This window comes from Castor canadensis, chromosome 13 (assembly GCF_047511655.1).
Source record: "Castor canadensis chromosome 13, mCasCan1.hap1v2, whole genome shotgun sequence".
Classification (NCBI taxonomy): domain Eukaryota; kingdom Metazoa; phylum Chordata; class Mammalia; order Rodentia; family Castoridae; genus Castor; species Castor canadensis.
In genome coordinates, this window is record NC_133398.1 from 24,382,680 (window position 1) to 24,406,170 (window position 23,491).

The window sequence follows — 23,491 nt, forward strand, 5'->3', positions numbered from 1 at the left end:
ACAAGCATACAAGTGTCAAAACCATTGCCTTGCCTCCTATTTATTTGTTTTGACAAGAGACCAATGAATCTGTCTAAATAATTCTATCTCATTGCATGACAGTAAGCACCCACAGGCTATTTGACATGTGAGATGTAGATATGGAATATATAGAGATATATCTATAATTCAAGAATTATATGAGACTTACATCTTAATAAATATGAAACTTCACTCTAATCCTTTTCCATTTATCTTTGCATTGAGAACATTTATTTTCTTCAAGAGCATCTGGGATTTTGTAAATTAGTGAAATAAATATCAATTACTGACATATTTCCTAATATTTCCTATTTCAGGGAGCCTACAGTCATTGCTGTGATATGTCTCCACATGGTCTAAATTTTCTGGCGTCTATAAAAATATACTGAGAATAAAAGAGGCAGTAGTGATGGCAGTTGGCATCACTACAAATTATTCAAAAGGAAATATTTTGTTTAAAGTGTCCTGAGAAAAAGCCAGTGTCTGCCCAAATAGAGAGCCCTAGAGCTCAACCTGGGCTCTGCACTTTCAGTCTCTGTGTCCTTGACCTCATGGATTTGCTTCCCCACCTGTGAGAGAGGGAGAGTAATATCTATCTTGTGTTTATCATGGATGGTTTGTATCAGGCACATGCTAAGTAGTTAAGAAATTGTGACCATTATTCAGGATGGACAAGAGGATGATCAAGCTGCTGTGCCACCAGGAGAAAGGTGGCAGCTGTCCTCTGAGAGGCTCACGAAGAAGCAAAACAACCTCAATGAATTTACCTCCACCTAGGGGAGAGGCCGCCAACCCAGAAACTGAATGATTCCAGGGAAGATGACTCACACGATTCAAGATCAGTCAACAGTTGATTTAAAATTGAACATATTCCTTTCTGGTGACTGAAATGATTATATCCCTCAATCACACACCCTCTTCCTTATATGAAAGTAAGGCAACTATTTTAGGGAGGATGGACTCAGAACAAAGAGAGGCAGAATATGAGGGGGAGTTTCACCTGAGCCTCAGAGAGGCCCAGTGACTCTCCTGGCCTTACCACCAACCCTACCTCTCTGGTGCACAGAAACTCAGAACCTCCCAGAGCTAGGAGTCGCTCTCCAGGAGGTACCAGATACACACTGCCACCTTTGAAGCCTCTGAGCTTTCCTCTTTAGTGTTCAAGGCTAACAATTCATCCTTATTTTGTCCACACAAGCCTTCCCCAAAGAGGAAAATATATGGTATTGGTCTTTACTAACTAAATTATAATCACCTCCTACTCTTCCTCCCTAATTATAGCCAGGTGACCTTGATAAAAGCCTTGGGTATCCCCTTGGATAGCCAATCACAGAAAGAATTACCTGCCTCCCTTATTTCCAAGTCCTTGAAGGAACTAATCACCTCCTCACACAAAACTAAGTCATTGTTACTACTGTTTCTGCTAATTGTATGGATGGATGGATGGATGGGTGGGTGGATAGGTGGGTGCGTGAGTGGATGAGAGGGTGGGTGGGTGGATGTGTGGATGGATGGATAGATGGTTAGATGGATAGATTAATGGGTGAAAAGTGGATAGATGGAATATAAACAGAATGTTGTTAACACTGTGCTGAACAACAGCAACAAATGAATCCTTGGTATCTGACTGAGCACCTAGAATGATGAGAAGTGGGACCATAGGAACTTGGCCTCTGACAAGGCTTATTGCCTGACTTTGTATTTAAGAGGTGCAAGGCAGAGAGCTACACTGAGGTTGAGGTGGAAAGAGGCTCAAAGCAGTCTCTTTTATTCATTCATCTCTCCCATTAAGAAGTTCACCTTTTAACCAAGAATTCACTGAGGTTTTAGTACATGTTGATCTCTGAACCAGAGACCCTGCTCTGACCAGACTGACGTGAATAGATAGTACTTTTAAGTCCCTTCTGTGTAAGAAGAGGATACTAATTTTAGCCTCAATCCTTCCTCGGGAATGTGGTCAGGGAAAGTAACAGCATATGGATATAGCACAAGCTCCTACAAAGAAAGGTCTGAAAATCAGGAAATGAATTTATTTGATCTGAGAGAAATGGACAGTATCCTCAGCATGGTGCTATTTTTCTTCCTTTGAACACATTTCTCTGGTTAAAGTTCATGGTAAACTGGTAAGCATAGTAGGCATATATAGGTCATGGTGCTCTTTGCAATCCTGACCTAGCTTGTTCATGAGTCTCATTTTGATGATTCATTTAGCACAGCCTGGTTTTCTAGAGAATAGGAAATGCATCCATATAGAATCACCTGGTTTAAAAGTCCAAATAACTCAGACCTAGCACTGCCTCAAGAATCAGCACCACCTCCCCAACCAGCCCTGTGAGCAAAGCAATTCCATGCACACAAGGTCATAGCAACTTGACATGAGCAGTAGGTTTTTCTTTTAAAAAGCCCAGAATCAGTCAAAGGCAAGCAGCAAGCCCTGGCTGGCCATGGACTGTGGTCACATTATTCTCTCAACATGCAGAAAGCAATGTTCAGCCACCAGTGGAGTCCTTGTGACAGTGACAGAGCTTTCTCTTGGGCTGTAATCAATTACAACGCTTAAGTGCATTATGTTTTAAAGAAAAAACAAAAAACAGCTCTCTCTAGCTGTTTGCATTGAGAGCTGTTTGGCTCTCAATGGAGACTCCACCATTGAAATCATTTAAAAGCCATCTTTGACCAACTGCCCACTCTTACAGAACACTTCCCAAATCGTTGAAGTAGACATAAAATAATCAGAAACACCCAGCGTTGTTTTTTGTTTATTTTTAAGCAGGTCAGGCTATTTTCCCTCTCTTTTCTCCACATCAAGAAATATATTAATAGCTTTAATTTTTGAAAAGTCCATATGTGAAGTGTATCCTTTGGAGTCTCTGAGCAAACGCACAGGAGAAACAGCCCTGAACTGGGTGGAGTACTCTCACCCAGCTTCTATATATAACCACCACATTCTGCATGCACACGCCACCCTGCACCCGGTCCGCATGCACACTGTAATCTCCTGCTTGCAGAAACTGTATGCTGTAAAGACGCCCAGAATCTGAGCAATTCACAAGAAAAGCTAAGAGATGGTTTTCTGATTGCATGCAAAGGCTGGTTCAATCGGCCCAGTGCCTTTGCAGCAGGGCAAGCTCAGTCCAGCTCTCTGGAGTGTGATCTGCATGGTTAATCATGGCATAGGGTCGTGGGCTCAGCCACTTACCTTGGAATGCTGGAGCAGCAGTACCTGCTCGTCGAGCTGTTGTCGCTTGCCTTCTATTTCCGTCTGCCTCTTTCTTTTTTCCTTGAAAATAAAGAGAGAAAAAGAGGCTGTCAGAGTGGATGGGTGTTGGCTCCAGGAATTTGAAGTCAGGGAGCAGGAGCAGAAGCGGCACACAGCTGTGCAGACACTTCCAGAGACACTGGGCACACACGCAGCGTCACCTGCCCCACCGTCGCTGGGTGTGTTGCAAGCAGCAGTGTTCTCCTAACATGTCTGCAGTGGGCTTGACGAGTGGGAGAGATTCTCCTCACTCAGCCAGGCTGCGACAATTTAATCCAGAAGAAAAGGCGGTTCACACACACACACACACACACACACACACACACACACTCACACAGACTCACAGCCCTGTGCTGTGCAGTGTTAATTTAGAGACAAAGAATAAAAAATGTCTCAATCCAAAAGTCAGAGATTGTCACAAACTGCAAGTAGGAGAGAATAAAACCCTGGGTGAATTCTGGAGTTAGATTTCTTTTATATAAATCATGTATATAAATAATATGATGTAATTTCAAATCTGCCAGGACAGATCAGGCAGGTGGACACAGCAAACAATGCAAAGCAGAAGGATCATATTTGGGGGTGGCATTTCATGTGGGTGGGGCTCACTGAAGTCATGGTCAATTTGAAATCTGCAAAGTGTCTGCCTGTATCCAGCTTCCAGCCCTACCACCTGCTACCTGTGTGTCTTCTGGTCAGTTCTTCCACCTCCCTGGGTCTCAGTCTACTCCTACATAAATGAGAGGTAAAAACTGTCCCCAATGATATGGTTTGAATGTGCATTAAATGAGAAGGTATGTGTAAAGGAGCTCAAACAATGCCTGGCACACAGTAAGCACTTGATCATTGCTATTTGCTATTCTTCTTGGCACCTGTTTATTTCTAGGCAAAGCCTAGAAACTGGTTTGAAAGGGATGTATTTCCCTTGAATTTCCACCATGACCTTTCCAGTAGAGGGTACTTCAGATTTTTCTTATTTGTACTTCTCCAGTGCAGACAGTAAGCATCACAGGCATATGCTTCATAAGACTAACCAGGACAGCCCTTGTGATGGCTGACTTGCTAATGTTTGGCTGCTAGACTATACAGGGTATTTTACTGAGACACAGTCAGCCCTGGATTATTTTCCTTTCCTCACAGAGGTAGGGAAAACCTTGCTAGGCAAGACACAGTGGTATGTATGACACAACACCCAAATCCTGGGGACTACAATAGTGCATAAGCCTAGCTGCTGTGCTCTTTGTTAAGGGGAGCTTTGATTTTATGTACTGCTACATTTCTGGGCATGTGATTGTACCACTGGCTGTTCAAATCAATGAAATAACCATTCACATTATAACCAAGGTTTCCCATGCAATGCATAGGCTTTTAAGCTATATTAGCTCATAAGTGGGTGTGGTGGTGCACAGATACTCAGGAGGCAGAGATAGGGATGATCATTGTTGTGAGGCCAGTCAGGGCAAAAAGTTAGTGAGGTCCTATCACAACAAACAAGGTGGGCATGGTGGTGCATGCCTGTACATAGGAAGTACAGGCTACATTGGATTGTGGTCTGAGGCTGACCCCAGGCAGAAATGCAAGACCCTATCCCAAAAATAACTCAAGCAAATAAGGGCTGGCAGAGTGGCTCAAGTGGTAGAGTGTGAGGTCCTGAGTTCAAACCTCAGTACCATAAAAAAAAAGATGTTTTAGCTCATAACCTTGAGCTACTAGAATATAGTATCTAAGTCAGGGGCAGCATTACCTTACCAACCTGAACACTGTTAAGTATTTTAGGAACTTATCATTTACCAAAGGACTCTAGTCAATGGTGCACAATTATGCTAATTAATCTCAGGGTATGTCCAAGAGCATACAACATTTGACAGCAGATGAGAAAAGTGAGGTTCAGTGGGGGAAAACCCACCACTCCAGCATCTCCAGAGATAACTCATGGTAAGTCAAGGACCTCCAGGACCAGCTGCCATCTCTATGTCCTGGGAATTCCCAAGAGTAAGCTTCCTGGCCCTTATCATTCTCATCCACTATCAAGATATGCAGTTTTCCTATACTGAAATCCAGAGCAAGATACAGTATGTCACGGATGCAAGACACCGATGTCTCAGTACCCGTGTTCTAACTGCACTACCTGATTTGTCCTTTCCAAATCCTTCCCAGACTTTCCCACCCTTGTGCCTGCATTCATGTGGAAAGTTCTCACTCCAGAGTTGCCCATCATTAAACTGATGTCTCCCTGGGAGACACACAGACCCTGCAGTGGCCTTTACATGCTTTAGCCGTAGATGTGTTAGTGATCACTGTAAAGTGATATGACCAAGGTGGATGGAGATTTCAAGATAGCCCAGTAAGAACTGAAGTAGGTGTAGACCAACAGGCAGCTTATTCCAGGAAAAGGGAACTGTGTGAGCCCAGGTAGCAATGCACTGCACATTCCAGGAGCAACAAGGAGTCACCCCATGTTCTAACTGATTTAAAAGATTGGCTTGGATAAGACAATTGAAAGTCTTAATTGCCAGACTAAAGTGTTTGGGTTTATTGTGTGATAATATTGCTAATATTGCAAGGTTCTCAGCAAGAGACTGATTATGGTGAAATGGAATTCTAGGGGCATGAATCTGGCATTGGTGTGAAGGGAGGATTAATAGGGGTTGGGGTACTTGTAAAGGAAAAGTAAACATTTTAACATTAGTAAATATTTTAAGCTTTATGGGATACACAGTCACTATACATCAGCCTCAGATTATATATAAATGAACGAGTGTGGCTGGGTGCTAATAAAACTTTATTTACAAACATTGGTGTAGGGCCAGATTTGGCCCACAGATTATAGTTTGCTGAACTCTGGTTTGAGAAAGATCATTAAGCGTCCTAGCAGGATGCTGTGTTCACTGGGCACATACTGGAGATGGATGCGTTAAACAAGCTCACTCAGGTCACACCAATCAACATGGAAAAAGGACAAATACAAAGGCCAGAAGTGATGAATCTCAAAGCTGACAGACCTAGGGAGCAAAGAAAATGGTGTCTTGGCTATGAGCCCCAAGACCATAAGAGAGCTGGTGTGGGAATGGGCAATCATCGGAAGGCAGTAAGCCAGAGTCCATTTATGCTGTTATCATTTTTCACCTAAGGATGGTCTTAGTGGATTCAAGTTTGAAAGTACATATATATCAGACAGAGGCATTAGTGTGTCCACATCTGAGTTCTGCCTGAATAAGAGCCTGGGCTTGACATCCAGAGATGTGGCAAGATTCTATGATTACTTGAATCCCCATCCACAGGGATAGGGTTAGGTCCCGAAATCTCTACTAAATGGATAAGAGGTAAGATGCAATCAGTCCTGTTCAGAATTAGGCATGAGTCAAATCATGACAAGCTTGAGTATGACACCATTAAGGAGAATATCTTTGGATTCTGACACCTGCCTGACTGGATGGCTGAGGTCTCTGCTGTGCTTCTCACCTGGCCAGCCTGCTGTCTGCCAGATTTCTCCTTCCCTTAGCCAAGACAAAACCAGTAACTCTTGAGCCATTCACTCTCATTAACTCACAGCTCTACACTTCCACCTCTCCTTGGTGCTCCAGTCCCCATACTGAGTTACCCCCTCAAACTCAACACGTCATAGCCACCTTGGTCATCCCCCTTCTGCCATCACACCAATTCTTTTTTCTGTATTCTCCATCTCAGTCACCCAGTCAGAGACTGGAATCATCCTACACATGTACTTTCTTTTTTTTCTTTTATACAAAATTATACTTAGCAATAATCATTAATGAAATAGTAATAATATCCAAAAAGGAGTAATGTTCAAAATATACATAAAGATAAGTAATATATAAGATAGGAATATACAATAATTACTTCCTTTACTAAGCTTTGTTTTTTCTTGGAACAGTGCCTGGCATGTACCAATGGCTCAATAAAATTTACTTCTATTCGCCAAAACTGAGGGTGATTGCACTGGTACTATTGTGCCAATTTCACATCATTTTTATGGGAAGATATAGCCCTTCAGTTCAAGAAGGATATAGTCTCTCTTTTTTTTATGGTTTGTACATTTACTCACATGCGTATATGCAGTGTTTCTTAAAGGACAAAGTCCAAATGATTCAGCTTCCCATTTTTCACATCTTTTGCTTCCCTACTACAACCCTTAATGCCATCTTACTATTTCTTTTTTATCTCTCTACCTGCCCAGGTAGGATCTTCTATGTTAGGATCTTAGCACTCCAAAGAACTTAATAGCTTTTATTTCATCTCCATCTGAATTACAGTGGTTTCATTATTGGTCTCCATGCCTCCAAATCTTGGCTTCTCCAAGTCTTCCTCACACCTCAAGCTGTGACCCCCAAACCAAATGCTCTAACCTCAACAATGACTTACAGTTTCTTGACCATCTAAGCTAGATCACAGCTTTCTGGCTTTAATCTTATTGTTTCCTGTAACAACAATGAGTGTCTCTTACTACTCCATTTGACAAAAAAAAACCAAAACTATCTTTGATACCATAGCTTAAATATCTATAAAGCTATAGTGACTGCCTATTGATTTTCATCTGCTGAGTCTTCCTTCCTTTTGAGAAAATATCTACTACCTTCACTGTCAATGGCACTGTTGGGAATTCCAGTCATGGTTAGCTACATGTGCTCTAGTTCATCCCCACCACAGGACTTACACATGAACCAGCTGAAGACAATCATACTACTTTATCTCTTTGCAATAGCAGTTGATCCAAGGGGTGAATAAATGACCCAAGTAGGACCAATAAGAGCTATTTATAGGGACAGATACATGACTACTGGGAGAAAAAAAAATCCCTTCCTTTCCACTAGGGGTAAGCTGAGATGATGTATGTCTGAGCAGTGATTTTCCGTAACCACATAGAAGAAAGGCATCCACATTTGAGAAAATGAGGTCGACAGAGAGAAGCAAAGTTGGAAGACAGACAAAACAGGATCCTAACACACTGTATGGGTACCAGATCTAGCCATGTATGAAGCCAGAACCATCCCTGGGCTTCCTAAATTACCTACAGTAATAAATCTCCTTTTGCTTAAGCTAGTATGAGTGATGTTAATGTCACATTCAAAGAGTACTAATAAATACAGAGCCTTTTCCACTCCCTCCAAAGAGACCTCATCACTCCCTTTCTTCCTATCCCCCCTCTTCATAGGCAGTGAGTACCTCTAACTTGAGCACTTTATTCACTACCTGTTTACATATTTTCTGTCTCTACACATTATGAGCTCCTAGAGGACAAGGATCTTGTCTGACACATCTGAAACCTAGAGCATCATGAACATATATAACAGATGCCTGCTGAGTACCTCTGAATGAATGAGACCTCTCCTCTGATTGTGTTTCTGTTTGTGCATATCCCTCATTCAAATGCATTATGAATTTTCAGTCATGATCAACAGCAACAAAATGTGCTATTGAAAATGCAGTAATCATCTGTTCATAAAACCAGAAGTGTCCTAATGATGAAGACATTAACCCATGTGGAATAGATCACTGTTACTATGCATATAAGAAAAGAGTTGAAGAAAGCTAATTTGGGAAAAGAATCATGAAAATCTCATTCTGGGGTAAAAGACTGGGGTAAGTGGAAATTCCAGAGGAAAGGATAATGAGCTGACAGTAGCAAATAATTCAGAGGAAATATGCCTCAAAGACATCTGGAATGAAGTGATCTTGATCCATTAGGAAGATTTCCAGATTTTCCATTATCTGGGAAGCCTCACAACTCATTTTTGTTGTCTTTCTGTAAATTATATATTTTCCTGACATTGGAATGCATCTGGAAGTATTGAAACACTGCAAATTTAGTATAGTAAGGAACACCCATACAGAATGGAGCATACACTGTTCAAATGTGGTTAACAAATATCATTAGTAGCATGGAAACCTGCCTCCATCTTTATGCTACTTGAGACTCTCTCTCCTCTCATGCTGCCTGGGCTGCCGTTGGTGCTTGGAAATACAAAGTGGTGGCTGGGAGAATGGGAGGGTCCCAGATGATCTTGGGAGAAACAAGTAGAGAAGGAAAAAAGCTAAGCAGGTAGGGCAGCAAGAAGTAAAGACATGGTATTTCCTTTCCTTTCCTGAAGCCCTGTTCTGACTTGAACTGATACCGATAGTCCCAAGGAATAGCAGTGGGAAGGAACCAAAAGAACTACCCATGTCATTATTGTCCCCAAGAGATCTTAGAATTTTTCAAACACATGGAAACTGAACAATACACTGCTGAATGATCAGTGGGTCATTGAGGAAATAAGGGGGGAAATAAAACAGTTCATAGAATCAAATGAAAATAAAAACACATTTACCAGAACCTTTGGGAAATAGTAAAGGTAGTGCTATGAAGAAAGTATGTAGCTATGAGTACTTACATTAAAAATTAGAAAGATCTCAAATAAATAACCTAATCATGCACCACAGTTCTTAGAAAAACAGTAAGTTAACCCAAAAATTAGTATGTGGAAAGAAATAATAAAGATCAGGGCAGAAATTAATGAAATGGAGATTAAAAATAATATAAATAATAAATGGAACAATAAATTGGTTCTTTTAAAAGATGAACTAGATTGACAAACGCTTAGCCATACTAACCAAAAGAAGGAGGAAAAAGACCCAAATTAACACAATTAGACATGAAAAAAGAGATATCACAAAAAATATGGAAGAGGAATTAGAGAATCACTAAGAAATACTTTTAAACCTTATCATATCTAATAAACTGAAAAATCTAGAATAAACAAATAAATATATAGACCCATATGACATGCCTAAATTGACTTAAGAGGATATCAACTACTTAAACAGATCTATAATAAGCAATGAGATTGAAGATGTAATAGCCTCATGGCAAAAAGCCCAGGGCAAGATGGATTCACTGCCTATTTCTGCAAGACCTTTAAAGAACTAATACCCAAGTTCCTCAAACTAGTCCATAAAATAAAAGAGGAAGAAAGTCTACCAAATTCATTCAATGAAGCCAGCATCACCCTAATACCCAGGCCAGATAAGGACATAACAAAAATAGAAAATTATAGACCAATCTTCTTTATGAACATAAATGCAAATATTCTCAATAAAATATTTGAAAACCAAATTCAATGATACATTAAAAGGTTCATACACCATTATGAAGTTGGTTTCATTCCAGGCATGCAAGAATGGTTCAACACATGTAAATCAATAAACAATAGAACACATAAACTGAATTAAGGACAAAAATCACATGATAATCTCAATAGATGCAGAAAAAGCCTTTGACAAAATTCAACATTTCTCATGACAAAAAATCTAAAGGAACTAGGAAGGAAAAATAATAAAGGCTATGTAAGACAAGCATAGTCAACATTGTACTAAATGGGGAAAATTGAACTTCCTTTAAAGCCAGGAATAAGACAAGGATATTCACTCCACTCTTATCCAATATAGTGCTTGAATTCCTACCCAGAGCAATAAGGCAAGAGAAAGAAATACAAGGAATACAAATAAGGAAGGAAGAAATCAAATTATCCCGATTTGCAGATGATATGATCCTATACTTAAAAGACCCTGAACACTCCATCAAAGCTCTTAATCTGATAAACATTTTCAGCAAAGTAGCAGAATACAAAATCAACGTACAAAAACCAGTAGCTTTTCTATATGCCAACAACAAACAGGCAGACAATGAAAAAGGAAATCAATCTCATTCACAAAGTGTCAAAAAATTCCTAGGAATAAATTAAACTAAGGACATGAAAAAGCTCAACAATGAAAAGTATAAAAGACATTGAAGAAGACACAAGAAGATGAAAAGACTTCCAATGTTCATGAATTGGCAGAATGAATATTGTAAAATGACTGTAACTACTGAAAGCAATCTCAGATTCAATGCAATCACCATTAAAATCCCAATGTCATCCTTCACAGAAATAGAAAAATCAATCCAAAAACTGATATGCAAGAATAAAAGATCTAGAATAACCAAAGCAATCCTGAGTAAAAAGAGCAATACTGGAAATATCACAATACCTGACTTCAAAACTTTCCCCAGGAGTTTTTATTGGGAGAAGTATGGGTCAAAATGAAATTTACTTTACCATGAAAATGAAACCATTTCAAGAATTGCAAAGATGCAGTTATAATTCATGGACTTGGAGTTCTAGAAAACATTAAACCAGTCCAGCAACACTTAATTTCATCCTAAAGACATTATCCAAAAAAAAAAAAAATCTGACTTCAAATTATATTACAGAACCATAATAACAAAAACAACTTGATGCTGGCACAGCATCAAGGCTAATGGAATAGAAGATCCAGAAACAAATCTACACAGCTATAGCCATCTGATTTTTGACAAAGGAGATAAAAACATATGCCGAAAAGACAATCTCTTCAATAAATAGTGTGGGGAAAACTGGATATCTACTTGTAAAAGACTGAAACTAGATCCCTGTCTCTCACCCTGTACAAAAATCAATTCCAAATGGATCAAAGATTTTAATGTAAGGCCTGAAACTTTTGAAAATACCATAGGAAAACACCTGAAGATATATGCATAAGCGATTACTTTCTGAATAGGACTCCAATTGCTTAGTAAATAAGAGCAAGAACTGACAACTGGGATTGCATCATATTAAAATGCTTTTACATAGCAAAGACAACAATTATCACAATCTAGAGACAACCAACAAAATGCGAGAAAAATCTTTGTAAGCTATTCATTGAACGAAGGATTAATACCCAGAATATATAAACAGCTCAAAATTCAAACACTGAAACAACAAATAATCCAATTAATAAATGGGCAAACTAATTGAACATTATCAGAAGAAAAAGTACAAAGGGTGAAAAAATAGACAAGGAATGCCCGACATCCTTAGCCATAAAGAAAGTGCAAAATAAAACAGCACTGAGATTCTGTCTCACCCCAGTCAGAATGGCCGTCATCAAGAACACAAATAACAAATGCTGGTGAGGATGTGCGGGAGTTGGGGGGCGGGGGAAGGCACCACTATACCCTATTGGTTGGAATGCAAATTAGCGCAGCCACTATGGAGGTCAGTGCAGAGATTCCTCAAGAAACTTAAAATAGAACTACCATATGATCTTCTTGGGCACAAACCCAAAGGGTACAAGTCAACACACACTAGAGACACCAGCGCACCCATGTTTGTAGTAGCAGTATTTACAACAGCCAAGTTATGGAATCAATATAGGTGACTGGCTAAAGAACACATGGTACATATATACAATAGAGTATTATTCAGCAATAAAGAATGAAATCATGTAATTTGCAGGAAAACAGATGGAACTGGAGATCGTCATGTTATACAAGATAAGTCATGCTCCGAAAGACAAAAGTTGCATGTTTTCAATCATTTGTGGAATCTAGACTTTAAAAAAAATGACATGATTGTAAAAGTGGGATGTTTGGGAAGGAACCAGCAGGAGGGGCTAAGGGAAAGGAGAGGGCAAGTACATCATATGTATGCATGCATGCATTTATGTATGTATGTAAACAGAATAATGAAATCCACCAAAAACTGTTTAAAAGTAGTGGAGAGGAGAGTGAGGGGTTAAGAAAGAATAACAGAAATGGAGTGAATTTGATCAAAGTACATTATAAGCATGTATGTAAATGTCACAATGGACCCTTTTGTACAATTTATACTAATAAAACTTTTAAAATATATGTAACTTTTTTAAAATCTCAGAATTTAGCTAACGAGGAGAAAATATATTAAATGGTAATATTATTGCTATTACTTGATAAAGAGAATTCTGCTTTGACATCACTCATGGTGAGCTAAGGGGAATTTCATGCCTCTCCCCCTCACACAGATCTTTAAGCGGTTCCTAGTCTACTGCAATGCAGAATCAGAGAAAGAGTTACAATACTGAAAACTGCAAGAAACAGCCAGTTTTAATTGCTTGCCCTTGGAAGGTGAATGGGGAGGGGAGAAGAGAAGGATGAAAAAGTAAAGGAAACAAAAGGGCGTGAAGATAGTTTGAAGTTCAAAAGTATTAAATGAAGGGGCTGAGATATTGAGATGAAATCACGGAGAGATAATCTTGAGGTATTTTATGGCACCCGATGCAATGCATATCTATTGGTGTTCTCCAAAAGATTCCAGTAAGAATATTTTTGCCAACTAGACTGTGTTTCTTTGTGCCTTCATGCTTTAACTGGATCACTGGTGTGCCTAAGTTTTATATAGGTTACACTAAGACACAAGATGACATTGGAGAATTAAATTACAGAAAATCAACTTGCAAATAGGGACCCAACGAACTTTATCTATTCAGGAGTCAGAACATCATCTCAGTCATGGTTGGATTATAATTACCCATTCAATCCTGCTGCATAGTCAATGCTATTTATATATCTGAGGGCAGAAAAGGAGGGTGGGCTGTCTGAAAACTGAGAACCTGAGTGATCAAGCATAAAATAATCAAGGCAGGGCCCCCTCAGCTCTGTCCAATTGTCTGTCCATTTAACAATGAAAGTTGCATTTGCTTGGCAGACATATCCTGATTTGAGATCAGTTATCTCGTCTTAATGCCATCAGATATTAAAACACACACTCCTATCTCTAATGTCAAGGTCACCAATCATGATCTTGATTGTATTCAGGCTTCCCAAGTAGTTAGCTAAATAGAGATGGCACTTGTTAAGCAACCTGTAATGTCCATCTACTGTAAAAAAGAATAAACTAGCACTTGGGTTTACAGATGAGCACAATGAAAGCTAATTCAGAATGTAAATTTCTGATCCTACAAAACTAATGAGTAGAACATGGAGCCAGGTCAAGCAGTAACCTTGAAAGGGACTTGAGTATCTGTGGATTTTTGGTATCCCTCGAGAGCCTAAAACCAATCCCTCTCAGATACTAAGGGAAAGTATAGTAAATTTATTGATAATGATGGTAACTAAATTTCCTGATGTGTCAGGCATTATTGTAGGGGACTTCTCTTCAGTTTTTCACTTAATCCTTAAAATACTTTGAGAGGTGTATCTTTACTGTGTCCATTTCATTGATGAAAACAACCAAAGTTTAGTGCATAAGTAAAGTACCCAAGGTCATGAGCTAAGAAGGGCCAAATGGGTTGACACAGAGTCTGACCCTAGAGCACATTACCATCAACAGAGACATGCACACAGTTACTAGCCTTTATTTAGTTCTCAGAGTGAACTCCACTAAGGACATGAGTGACCTTGCCACCTTTACATTCATATGCCCCCAAATTTTCAGAGCAAATGAGATGTTGAAAAAGCAAGACATTCTAATGTCTTGCTCCTGAAAAAGGAGGCCTTTTACAAAATTTCCCAATTTCAAACAAAAATAGGTCAAGGCTGTGTTGGAACCTTCAGCAATGCCTGGTGAAACACAATAGACTCATTTACTTTATTCCCTATAGGAAGCACTTCCTGAGGTTTGAATGACCTAATAAAAAGAGCAAATGCAAAATATCTCTCCCATTTGAATGCTTTCCCCTGAAAGGGTTGCAGCAGACAAGTCAGCAGCTAGGGAGACTGTCAATATACCAAGAATAGAGGAAACTCTTCAAACTTGGGATCTCTGAATATCACAATGTAATTCCCTAAAATTAGATGCCAGGAGGAGTAAGGGGCACAGAGCACCATCAAGCTGGTTGTTCTGTCTTAGGAAGATGTGCAAGGCCTGGAGGAAAAAGTCTCAGGCCAGGAAACAAGTGGACTCTGCATGGCTCTCACAAAAAGCAGCCTTGTCATTGGCTCCTGGCAGATCTCAGAGCAGCAGGCCCCTGAACAGTAGAGGGCTGGCTCACACCTAATTATACCCGTCATGATTGCAAATGCAACACAAAATAGTGTGCACAAAAATAGAAAGAGAACACAATATGTAGCATCCAGAGAACAACAAAGAAACACATACTCCCAGAAATTAGCATAATTCCAAACAGAGATGTAAGTGTATTTTCTGATTTTTACCAGTCATGTTTCTGTTTGTTTCTTTGATGCCAATATCTGGTGAATATTTGTGATAATCATTTTTAATACAGAAACATATAAAGAAGGAAATACCCATACAGATAAATACAGTTAGCATTGAAGAATATAAATGAAAGTGATATACATGATGAAAAAAATTCACGATATACACAAAAACCAAAATGAACAGTCAGATCTCTTCTTCCCATTAGCTTTACTTCTTTAAACAACAACTTCTATTAGTTTTCTCTGTTTCCTGCCAGAAAAAAAAAAAAAAAGAATACACCAACATGTTGTATGTTGGGTCTTTCATACCTAACACAAAAGACCTGCTCTTTATAACTGGCCTTCCTCACTCAGTGGTACATCGTAGAGATCTTCCCACTTCAGCATGTGGAGTCCCACCCCATTCTTTGTAACTCTGACAGGGAAGGTCATGGTTGCAACTTTATTTATCTTACTAGTTAGTGGCTGATAGATTACTTGGGAGTCCCCAGTATTGTGTTTGTTATTAGTAACAGGGGTGCACTGAATCTTCCTCTACATACAACTTATATACACTTATATATCCACAGGGTAAATTTCAAATGGTAGAACTGCTAAGTCAACGTATTTGAACATTTAAAACTTTAATACGGACAAATAGCCCTCCAAAAACAATTTTCTCAGTGTTTTAAATGATATCATTCTGAGCAGAAAATAAAACACAACCAACTAGTAATTTTGACAGTTTTCACCCTTGTTAGCCATATCTTTAGGGACCAAGGGGAATTTAGATGAACGAAAATAACTACTATGTTCTCAAATATAGTTGGGTGATTTGTCCTTATCATCGACTCTTACTCTGTTTTTTCAGGTTAAAAAGACACTTTTTTAGGTTAAAAGTGTTTTGCTACTTTATGAACAGAAGTTGATGATGACTCCATTGGTTTTCTAGAGAAATCAAGTCTGTACTTCTCTTCCGTGCATTTTTTTTTTTTTTGTAATACTGGGGTTTGAACTCAGATTTTCACACTTGCACCATACTCCAGCCCTTCCTTGCACCCTTAATATTAGAATAATCACATAGTCAAGTTGTGTCCACTTGATTGTAATAAAAGAGATTTTATCCCTCTGTGTTGCTGTCCTTCATGATGTAAAAGAAAAAATTCCATCCACCAAAATAATTTCTAGATGGACTCAGGTGATGTAAAAAGTGAAAATCTGAGAAAATATAATGACTATGTGATTTTAGGATGAGAAAGGATTATTTAAAAGAACACAGAAAGAAACCCACAAAATACAAAATTAGTAAACTTCATTACATAAAACTTACTGATGTATTTATTTTTTGGGGGGTACTGGGGTTTGACATCAGGGCCTCATGCTTGCTAGGCAAGCACTCCAGTACTTGAGCCACTCCACCCAGCCCTGATTTTTGTTAGGTATTGTCAAGATAGGGTCTCTCAAACTATTTGCCCAGGCTGGTTTCAAACCATGATCCTTTTGATCTCTGCCTCCTGAGTAGCTAGGATTGTAGGTGTTTGATGGTAGCAGATAAACATAATAACTCAAAGACAAGTGCTAACCAGGAAAAATATTTGTAATGTATGACAAAGGGCTAAAATCTTTAGTAAATAATTTTAATGAATCAATACAATCTTAAGATCATATTGATATTTTTATAAATCAATATGATCTCTTAAAGAGTAACAGGACCACTTCAATATAGGAAAAAAAGGATAAAACAATATTCAATGTTTTTAACAACCAGAGAAATCTAAAGTGTGTGCTAAGTGACATTTTTTATGTATACTTGTTTGGAGGACGATGCAGGGATAACACCTCTCTCTAAATCTCTGGCAGAATTATAAATAAGAACCATCTTTCTGGAAGGCTATTTCACATGCTTTTGTTGAGTTTGTCATGAAGAATTTGTCCAGAGAAGATTATCCTTAATATGTTCAGCAAATTATGTAAAAGAATAGTCAACACAAGGATATATGCAACACCAAAAAATATATATAATAGCAAACAGTCAAATAAGGTGCCATCTTGGAAGCCATCTCATGACTTCCCTTTCCACTTGGAATGAATCAAGAAAAACCCATCCACGATCAAGGGCTGCCTTTCTCTTGTAGTTCATCTTGTCACTCACTCCTCCTCCTCACTCCTCACTCCAGCCACACTGGAGTGACAAGTTTGTCACTACCCTAGGGTCTGTGTACTGCTCTTTCTTCTACCTGGAATGCTCTGCCCCTGACTATCAGGTGGCTGACTTCTTGTCCCCTCCCCAGGGTGGCCTTTCTTAAGTAACTAATCTTAATTAGCTTCCCTTTTCCCCTCTCTATCTCCATACATCACTGTTTTTATTCTTGAAAGAATTCATCACAACCTGAAATTTTCTTCCCCATGGCTTATCTGTTCACTGTCTGTCCCCATCTCACTTCAGAAGAACAGGGACATGCCTTTCTCATTCATTGTTAAACCCTTGGGTAGAATCAAGCCTAACACATAATGGGCCTGAATAAGTATTCACTGGCGAATGAATAAATGAATTAAAAATAAACAAAACACAGTCATTAAAACTCAACTCAAAAAAAATCTTGACTGCAGAATGTAAAATAATAGTAGGCTCAGCACCTTTGCTTTTTTTTTTTTGTGGTGATGAGGGTCAAATTTAGGACCTCATCCACCTGAACTACATCCCAAGCCCATTCCCACACTTTTCCCCCGCCCCAGAGGTATCAAATGCAAATTTAATCAGTTTTTTTTGGAAAGTTATTTCTGCCATTCTACCCATCTAATCAGAGCCCTTACAACAATTAAGACAGAATCAGACAATAATTTAGAATCAGCATCACTACACTTGTACAAAAATTAAACGTGTGCATGCACTTGCACATAAGTGAATGACAGTCCTGCATCTCTAGTTCTAGACAGATGCTAAATGTTAACAGAGGTTTATGTCTACGTGGTACGATTCGGAGTGTTACCAACTTTTCTCTTTCTGTGCTTTCATATTTTCTAATATCTCTATGTGTGCCCACTCTGTAACAGATAGGCTATGATGAAAAATGTAATACACAAGGCTCAGATAAATCAGAGGCCACTGGAGCTACTCCTTATAGTCCCTGGTCCTCAGCATCTTCTGAGAGGATCAGTAGAAGCCAAGAGAACAACATCACTGGTGAGAGTTGTCTTCAGCTACAGGATGTTCTCACGAGGCCAATGACAGGATCCCTTGCATATCTTTTTAGTTTAAACCTAAATAAAAAAATGTTTTTACTTTAAATGTAATTCAGAACACTTCCCTGATGATTGCTTGTCATAAACCCTTAATGCTGCTTCTTCCTGCCTCTCTCTCTCTTTTTTTTAATTATTCATTTATTCACATGTGTGTACATTGTTTGGATCACTTCTCCCCTCGTCCCCTGCCCCCATTCTCTCCCCCACAACTGCCCCTCGCTTCCAGGCAGAACCTGTTCTGCCCTTATCTCTAATTTTGTTGAAGAGAAGACATAAGCATAATAAGGAAGACAAAGCATTTTTGCTAGTTGAGTTAAGGATAGCTATACAGAGAGATTCCTAGCATTGCTTCCATGTACCAATGTGTTACAACCCAAGTTCATCCATCTCTAACTGATCTTTACACTAGTTCCTGATCCCCTTCTCATGTTGACCTCTGTCGCTTTAGGGTGTCTGTATTAGTTCATCTGCAGTGGGGACATCAAACATTTTCATGTTTCGGGTTTTCTACCTATCTCCATACCTCCCGTATGTGCTCTCCCCTTGTCATGTGACCCAAGTCCGACAACATTGCTGTATTTGTCCTAGATCTAAAGTCTGCATATGAGGGAGAACATACGATTTTTGGTCTTCTGAGCCTGGCCAACCTCGCTCAGGATAATGTTCTCCAGTCTCATCCATTTACTTCCTGTCTCTCTCTTTACATGTCTTTTCTTTGGTCACAATCAAAGACTAAACCAATGCCACCAGGGATGAGGAAGTGTCTCTAAAATCTGTCAGCAGTGACCATCAGGAAGCAAGACAACGGTGCTACACGTACTGCCCTGTGGGTGGAAAGTCTTTGAGTACAGCAGACCTCTAGCATAAACCCATTTTAGGATAAGGTAATGAAATTAGCAAGACTAGGGTTGCTCCTTGTGCAGGGAGCAGTCCATAAGTCCTGCCACCATGGGTTCTCAGCTGAGCTCTGCTCTAGCCCTGGAAGACTAAGGAGGTGTCTCTCAGAGTTGGTCAAGTCAATGAGGGCCCACCAGAGATGTTCAGCAGGAAGCTCCCATTAAAACAAGGTCAGCACTAAGTTCAGAGAAGCCAAGGTTCAGCTTTAGGTCAAGCACAAGCACAAAATAAAAATTTGAAAACTATAATGCCCAGTGTTGGGTGAGGGAACATGGTTTTCTATTCCTCATGGGTACTGTAATCCTTCTGGAGGATAGTGTGGTATCAGTATGTGATAACCAGCACTTGCAAGTGTGCATACCATTTGAACTAGAAATTTTATATCCAGAAGTTTGTTCTAGGGGAAATTACGTCTGTGGGCAATGCTTTCACTCAATGATATTTCTGCAGCATCAGTTTTTAAAAAGGGAAAGGGCTAGTTGAGCATTAAACTGTAGGTATTTGGTGAAATAAAGCATGAATATCTGTAATATTATAAAGTCATTTAGAATGATACTACAGAAGAATACATGAAATAGATATTATCATGTAGTCAGTTTAAAAAGCAGAGAGTATGTCCTGCTAGTACAATCTCTTTTTCTTTTTCATTATTTCCTCTTTTTTTTTCTGGAGGGGAAAGGGTCTTGCTACATAGTCCATCCCATAAACCTCCTGCCTCAGCCTCCTGAGTGCTGAGATTATAGGTGTGCACCACCAAGACCAACTGTGATCTCTTTTATAAGAAAATGAGCAGGCAGGCAAAAGAGTAGAAAGCTATACATGGCCTCTAAGTTTGATCCCCAGTACTTCAGAGAGATGAAGGGGGAGGAGAAGAGAAATGTCAAAGGTTTTGTCACCAGCAGTGTGACTTAAGTTACAATGTCCTGACAATCACTGCAGCATCATGATCCTAGTAATCACTGTGAAAGGTGTAAGGAGAGCTAGGCACAGATCTGAGTGCTTTATACAGATTAACTGATCAGCCCTCATCACAGTCCTAAGGGGTGACCTCTATTAGCTCCATGTTACAGATAAGGACATTGAGGCACAGAGAGGTTAGGTAACTTGCCCCAAGGTCCCCCAGTTTTGCAGTTTTACAGGAGCAAAATTCAAACATGACAATCTGTCCTCAGAGTTTGTGCTCACAACCTTTTTTTTTTTTGTGGTACTGGAGCTTTAACTCAGGGCATCGTGCTTGCTAGGCAGGTGCTCTATCACTTAAGCCACACTCCCAGCCCTTTTTTGTTTTAGTTATTTTTTGGATAGGGTCTGGTATTTTTGCCCTGGGGGCCTGCCACAGATTGTAATCCTCCTACCCCTGCATAGCTGAGGTGACAGGCACAAGCCACCATGCCCAGCTTGTTTCTTGCCAGGGTTGGCCTCCATCTGAGATCCTCCTGATCCCTGCCTCCTGAGTAGCTGGACTGATTACAGGAATGTATCGCCATACCTGGCTTCATTTTGTTCTATTAATTGATGTAGAACCAGGTCAGATGATGTCTTGACTTCAGTAATTTCCATATTGCCTCTCTATGGCTAGTTCCTAAGAGAGATTGCTGTCTCTTAGTTGCTGCTATGTGCTATTAGTGACATTTTTTAGAAGTGAAGACCACACAGCTTTTTTACCTATTCATAAAGGTGGCCCAATTAGAACACTTAGTCCTTTAATTTCAAGATGTCAAAGTTAGCCAACCAACAATGGATGACTGCTTTGGGATTTACTGTCTTGATCTTCAGGGTTCAGGCCACACAAAAGTGGGCCACAAGACAATAGGGGAACTCTATTTACTGGCATGATTGTCCTCACAACATTGTCACCCTGGCCATGGTGAAGCTCAGAAGTGCACCATCATTCCACAAGCAGGGGTGCCCATCCAGGATGGGGACTAGTCACTTCATGGTCTGTAACTCTGCAGCATTTGGCCCACATCAGACATCTCTAGCATTCCCCGGAAGTTCATGTGGGACTCCTGGATTCTTGCCTACCGCTGTCAAGTTCATGAGTCTGCTCATCAATACTGTTCTGCTAGGAGCAAGCAGCCAAGAGCTACTAGGAGGTCCCATCTCATTCTGTGAAGCTTCCCCGATGGCAGAAACAAGCTCACCTACAGAGGGAAGCTTTGGCCCATCTGTGAGCTGCATCCCACTCTCCTTCCTTGCATTGGGATCTACTGCCTATCAGCCATATACTCTCCAATTTTTTCCATGTTTCAGATCCAACTTTGGGTGGGCAAGAATTGTCTGGGGAGGGCCTCCTACACAGACTTTGGATATGTTGGTATTTGGAGGAAATTCCTTATAAAAGTTAGATCTGCTGTGGGGATCTAAAAGAGGAGAACTCTGTGCTTCTATCTTTTCCATCCTTCTTAAATCTTCCTTGTCCCTGACAGGAGGAATTGCTAGCCTGATTGATCATATTGGAGAATCCTTTGCACACAAACGGGATCGGTCCCTGCTTTAAAAGTACAAGCCCATGAGCATGGCTCTCTTTGCCTTCCTCTTCCACCTGTCACTAGAGCAATGAGCTGACTTGGGGGCTCTGCCAGGTTGATCTTCTGTCTTTTCACAGAGCAGCAGTCATCAGATTGAGTTTGGGGTTTGTGGTGGTCCAGGAAAGAGGCCAGTCCTACCCAAGTCAAGATAACCTCCTGCCATGGCAGGAGGCAGGCAGGTGAGGATTCATGCCAACTTTGGCTTAGAATAAAATGAGACTTTCTTTTCTCTGCCACTATTCCCCCAGTGTTTATCCCCCTTGGGGAACCTTCTAGAGTTGTGGCTACAGTCTGGGGAAAGATTCAAGTCTTCTAGCTTGTTAATGTCACGAAGGTGGGGCCCTGCCCACACTGTGTCTAACATTTGGCTTCCAGTCTCATCCAGTTCTTGACATGCAGAAGCCAGTTTGATGCCTCCACACCTTGACTTGAACTCCCCATAGTATGTAACACTAGAAAGCCACTAAGATTACCCAAGGAACATTAAACAGCACCACACCAGGCTGCACCTCCAAAGATTTTGATCTTATTGGTCTGGCACTGGAGGCCAAGGTAGTTTCAATGTCAGCCAAGATGCAAATTGCTGGGCATGTGGCGATGTCACAGCCCAGGCTGATAAGAATCTGCTATTGCTTATGCATGCTTGCGCTTTTTGCCCATCAGTCTGAATTAAGCTATTTGGTAAATATTGTTTGAAGACCCAGCCGTGGACCAGCCAATTTTCTACTTTTGTGGCAAAGTCCTGACTGTCTTGGTTCATCAAAGTCTGGTTCTCTGTCACAGGTTGGTGGGACAACCTGTGCACACAAGGCACACCAGAGCACACAGAGCTTGCCCTGGAGCTCTCAAGGTCACTGCTCCTTCCTCCTTGCACTGTTTCCCATCCTTGCAACACACATTTGATTTTTCTTCCCTTCCCATGAGGCCTCTTCTTTAGGATTCATTTAGATTATTATCTTCTTCCCTGGTCAGAGGAATGAGGTGGGGAGGTGGCTGGATCTAGAACCACACAGGCAACACCAAAAACCACCGAATCTGGCTTTGAATTGAAGTAAACACATTTTGTGCTTCAAAAATTTGTTTAAATGCCTCAATGCTACACTAGCTATCAAAATTCAGAAAAATAATACTTAATAAAAGTTCATCTCTCAGAACAGGTTTCTTCTATACAACCTCCATGAATAACACTGGTAGGAGCTGAGAGACACATAAACTTGACCCAAGCAGGTCCTCAACAGCTTTGAGTCCCAGGCAACAGATCCTGCAGACACCTTCAAGTCCTTAGGGACTCCAGTGGTCTCTCTGCATGGCTGATGACAACCTGAGACAGGAGAGGGAATCAGCTGTACCAAGGACTTGTGAGCTCCATGAGTTTCTATGGATTGGCTCAGCCTCTGCAGGGCTACACTACAAAAATGAGCAAGGGGGCTTATTTTACCCTTCTCTCCCTTTTCTGGAATTTTTTTGTGATTTATTTCAGGAAACTTTCAGATCAGGGTGAAGTCTAAAGAACCAATGCTGATATCTGATAAAGCTCTAATGAGATGCAAAGTTTAAAAAATAGTGCAAAAGTGGGAAATCATA

The 23,491-nt window shown here is 40.1% G+C and overlaps 1 protein-coding gene across 5 annotated transcripts in view; it reads right to left on the reverse strand.

The window, feature by feature from the left end:
• The window catches only part of Palm2akap2 (PALM2 and AKAP2 fusion), a 457,408-nt gene that overhangs the window by 240,738 nt on the left and 193,179 nt on the right, over positions 1-23,491 (reverse strand). For all 5 annotated transcript variants that reach the window (XM_074051288.1, XM_074051287.1, XM_074051285.1 and 2 more), the window contains exon 3: positions 3,221-3,301. In XM_074051288.1, coding sequence (XP_073907389.1) covers positions 3,221-3,301 — 81 coding nt within the window. The remainder of the gene's footprint in view (positions 1-3,220; positions 3,302-23,491) is intronic.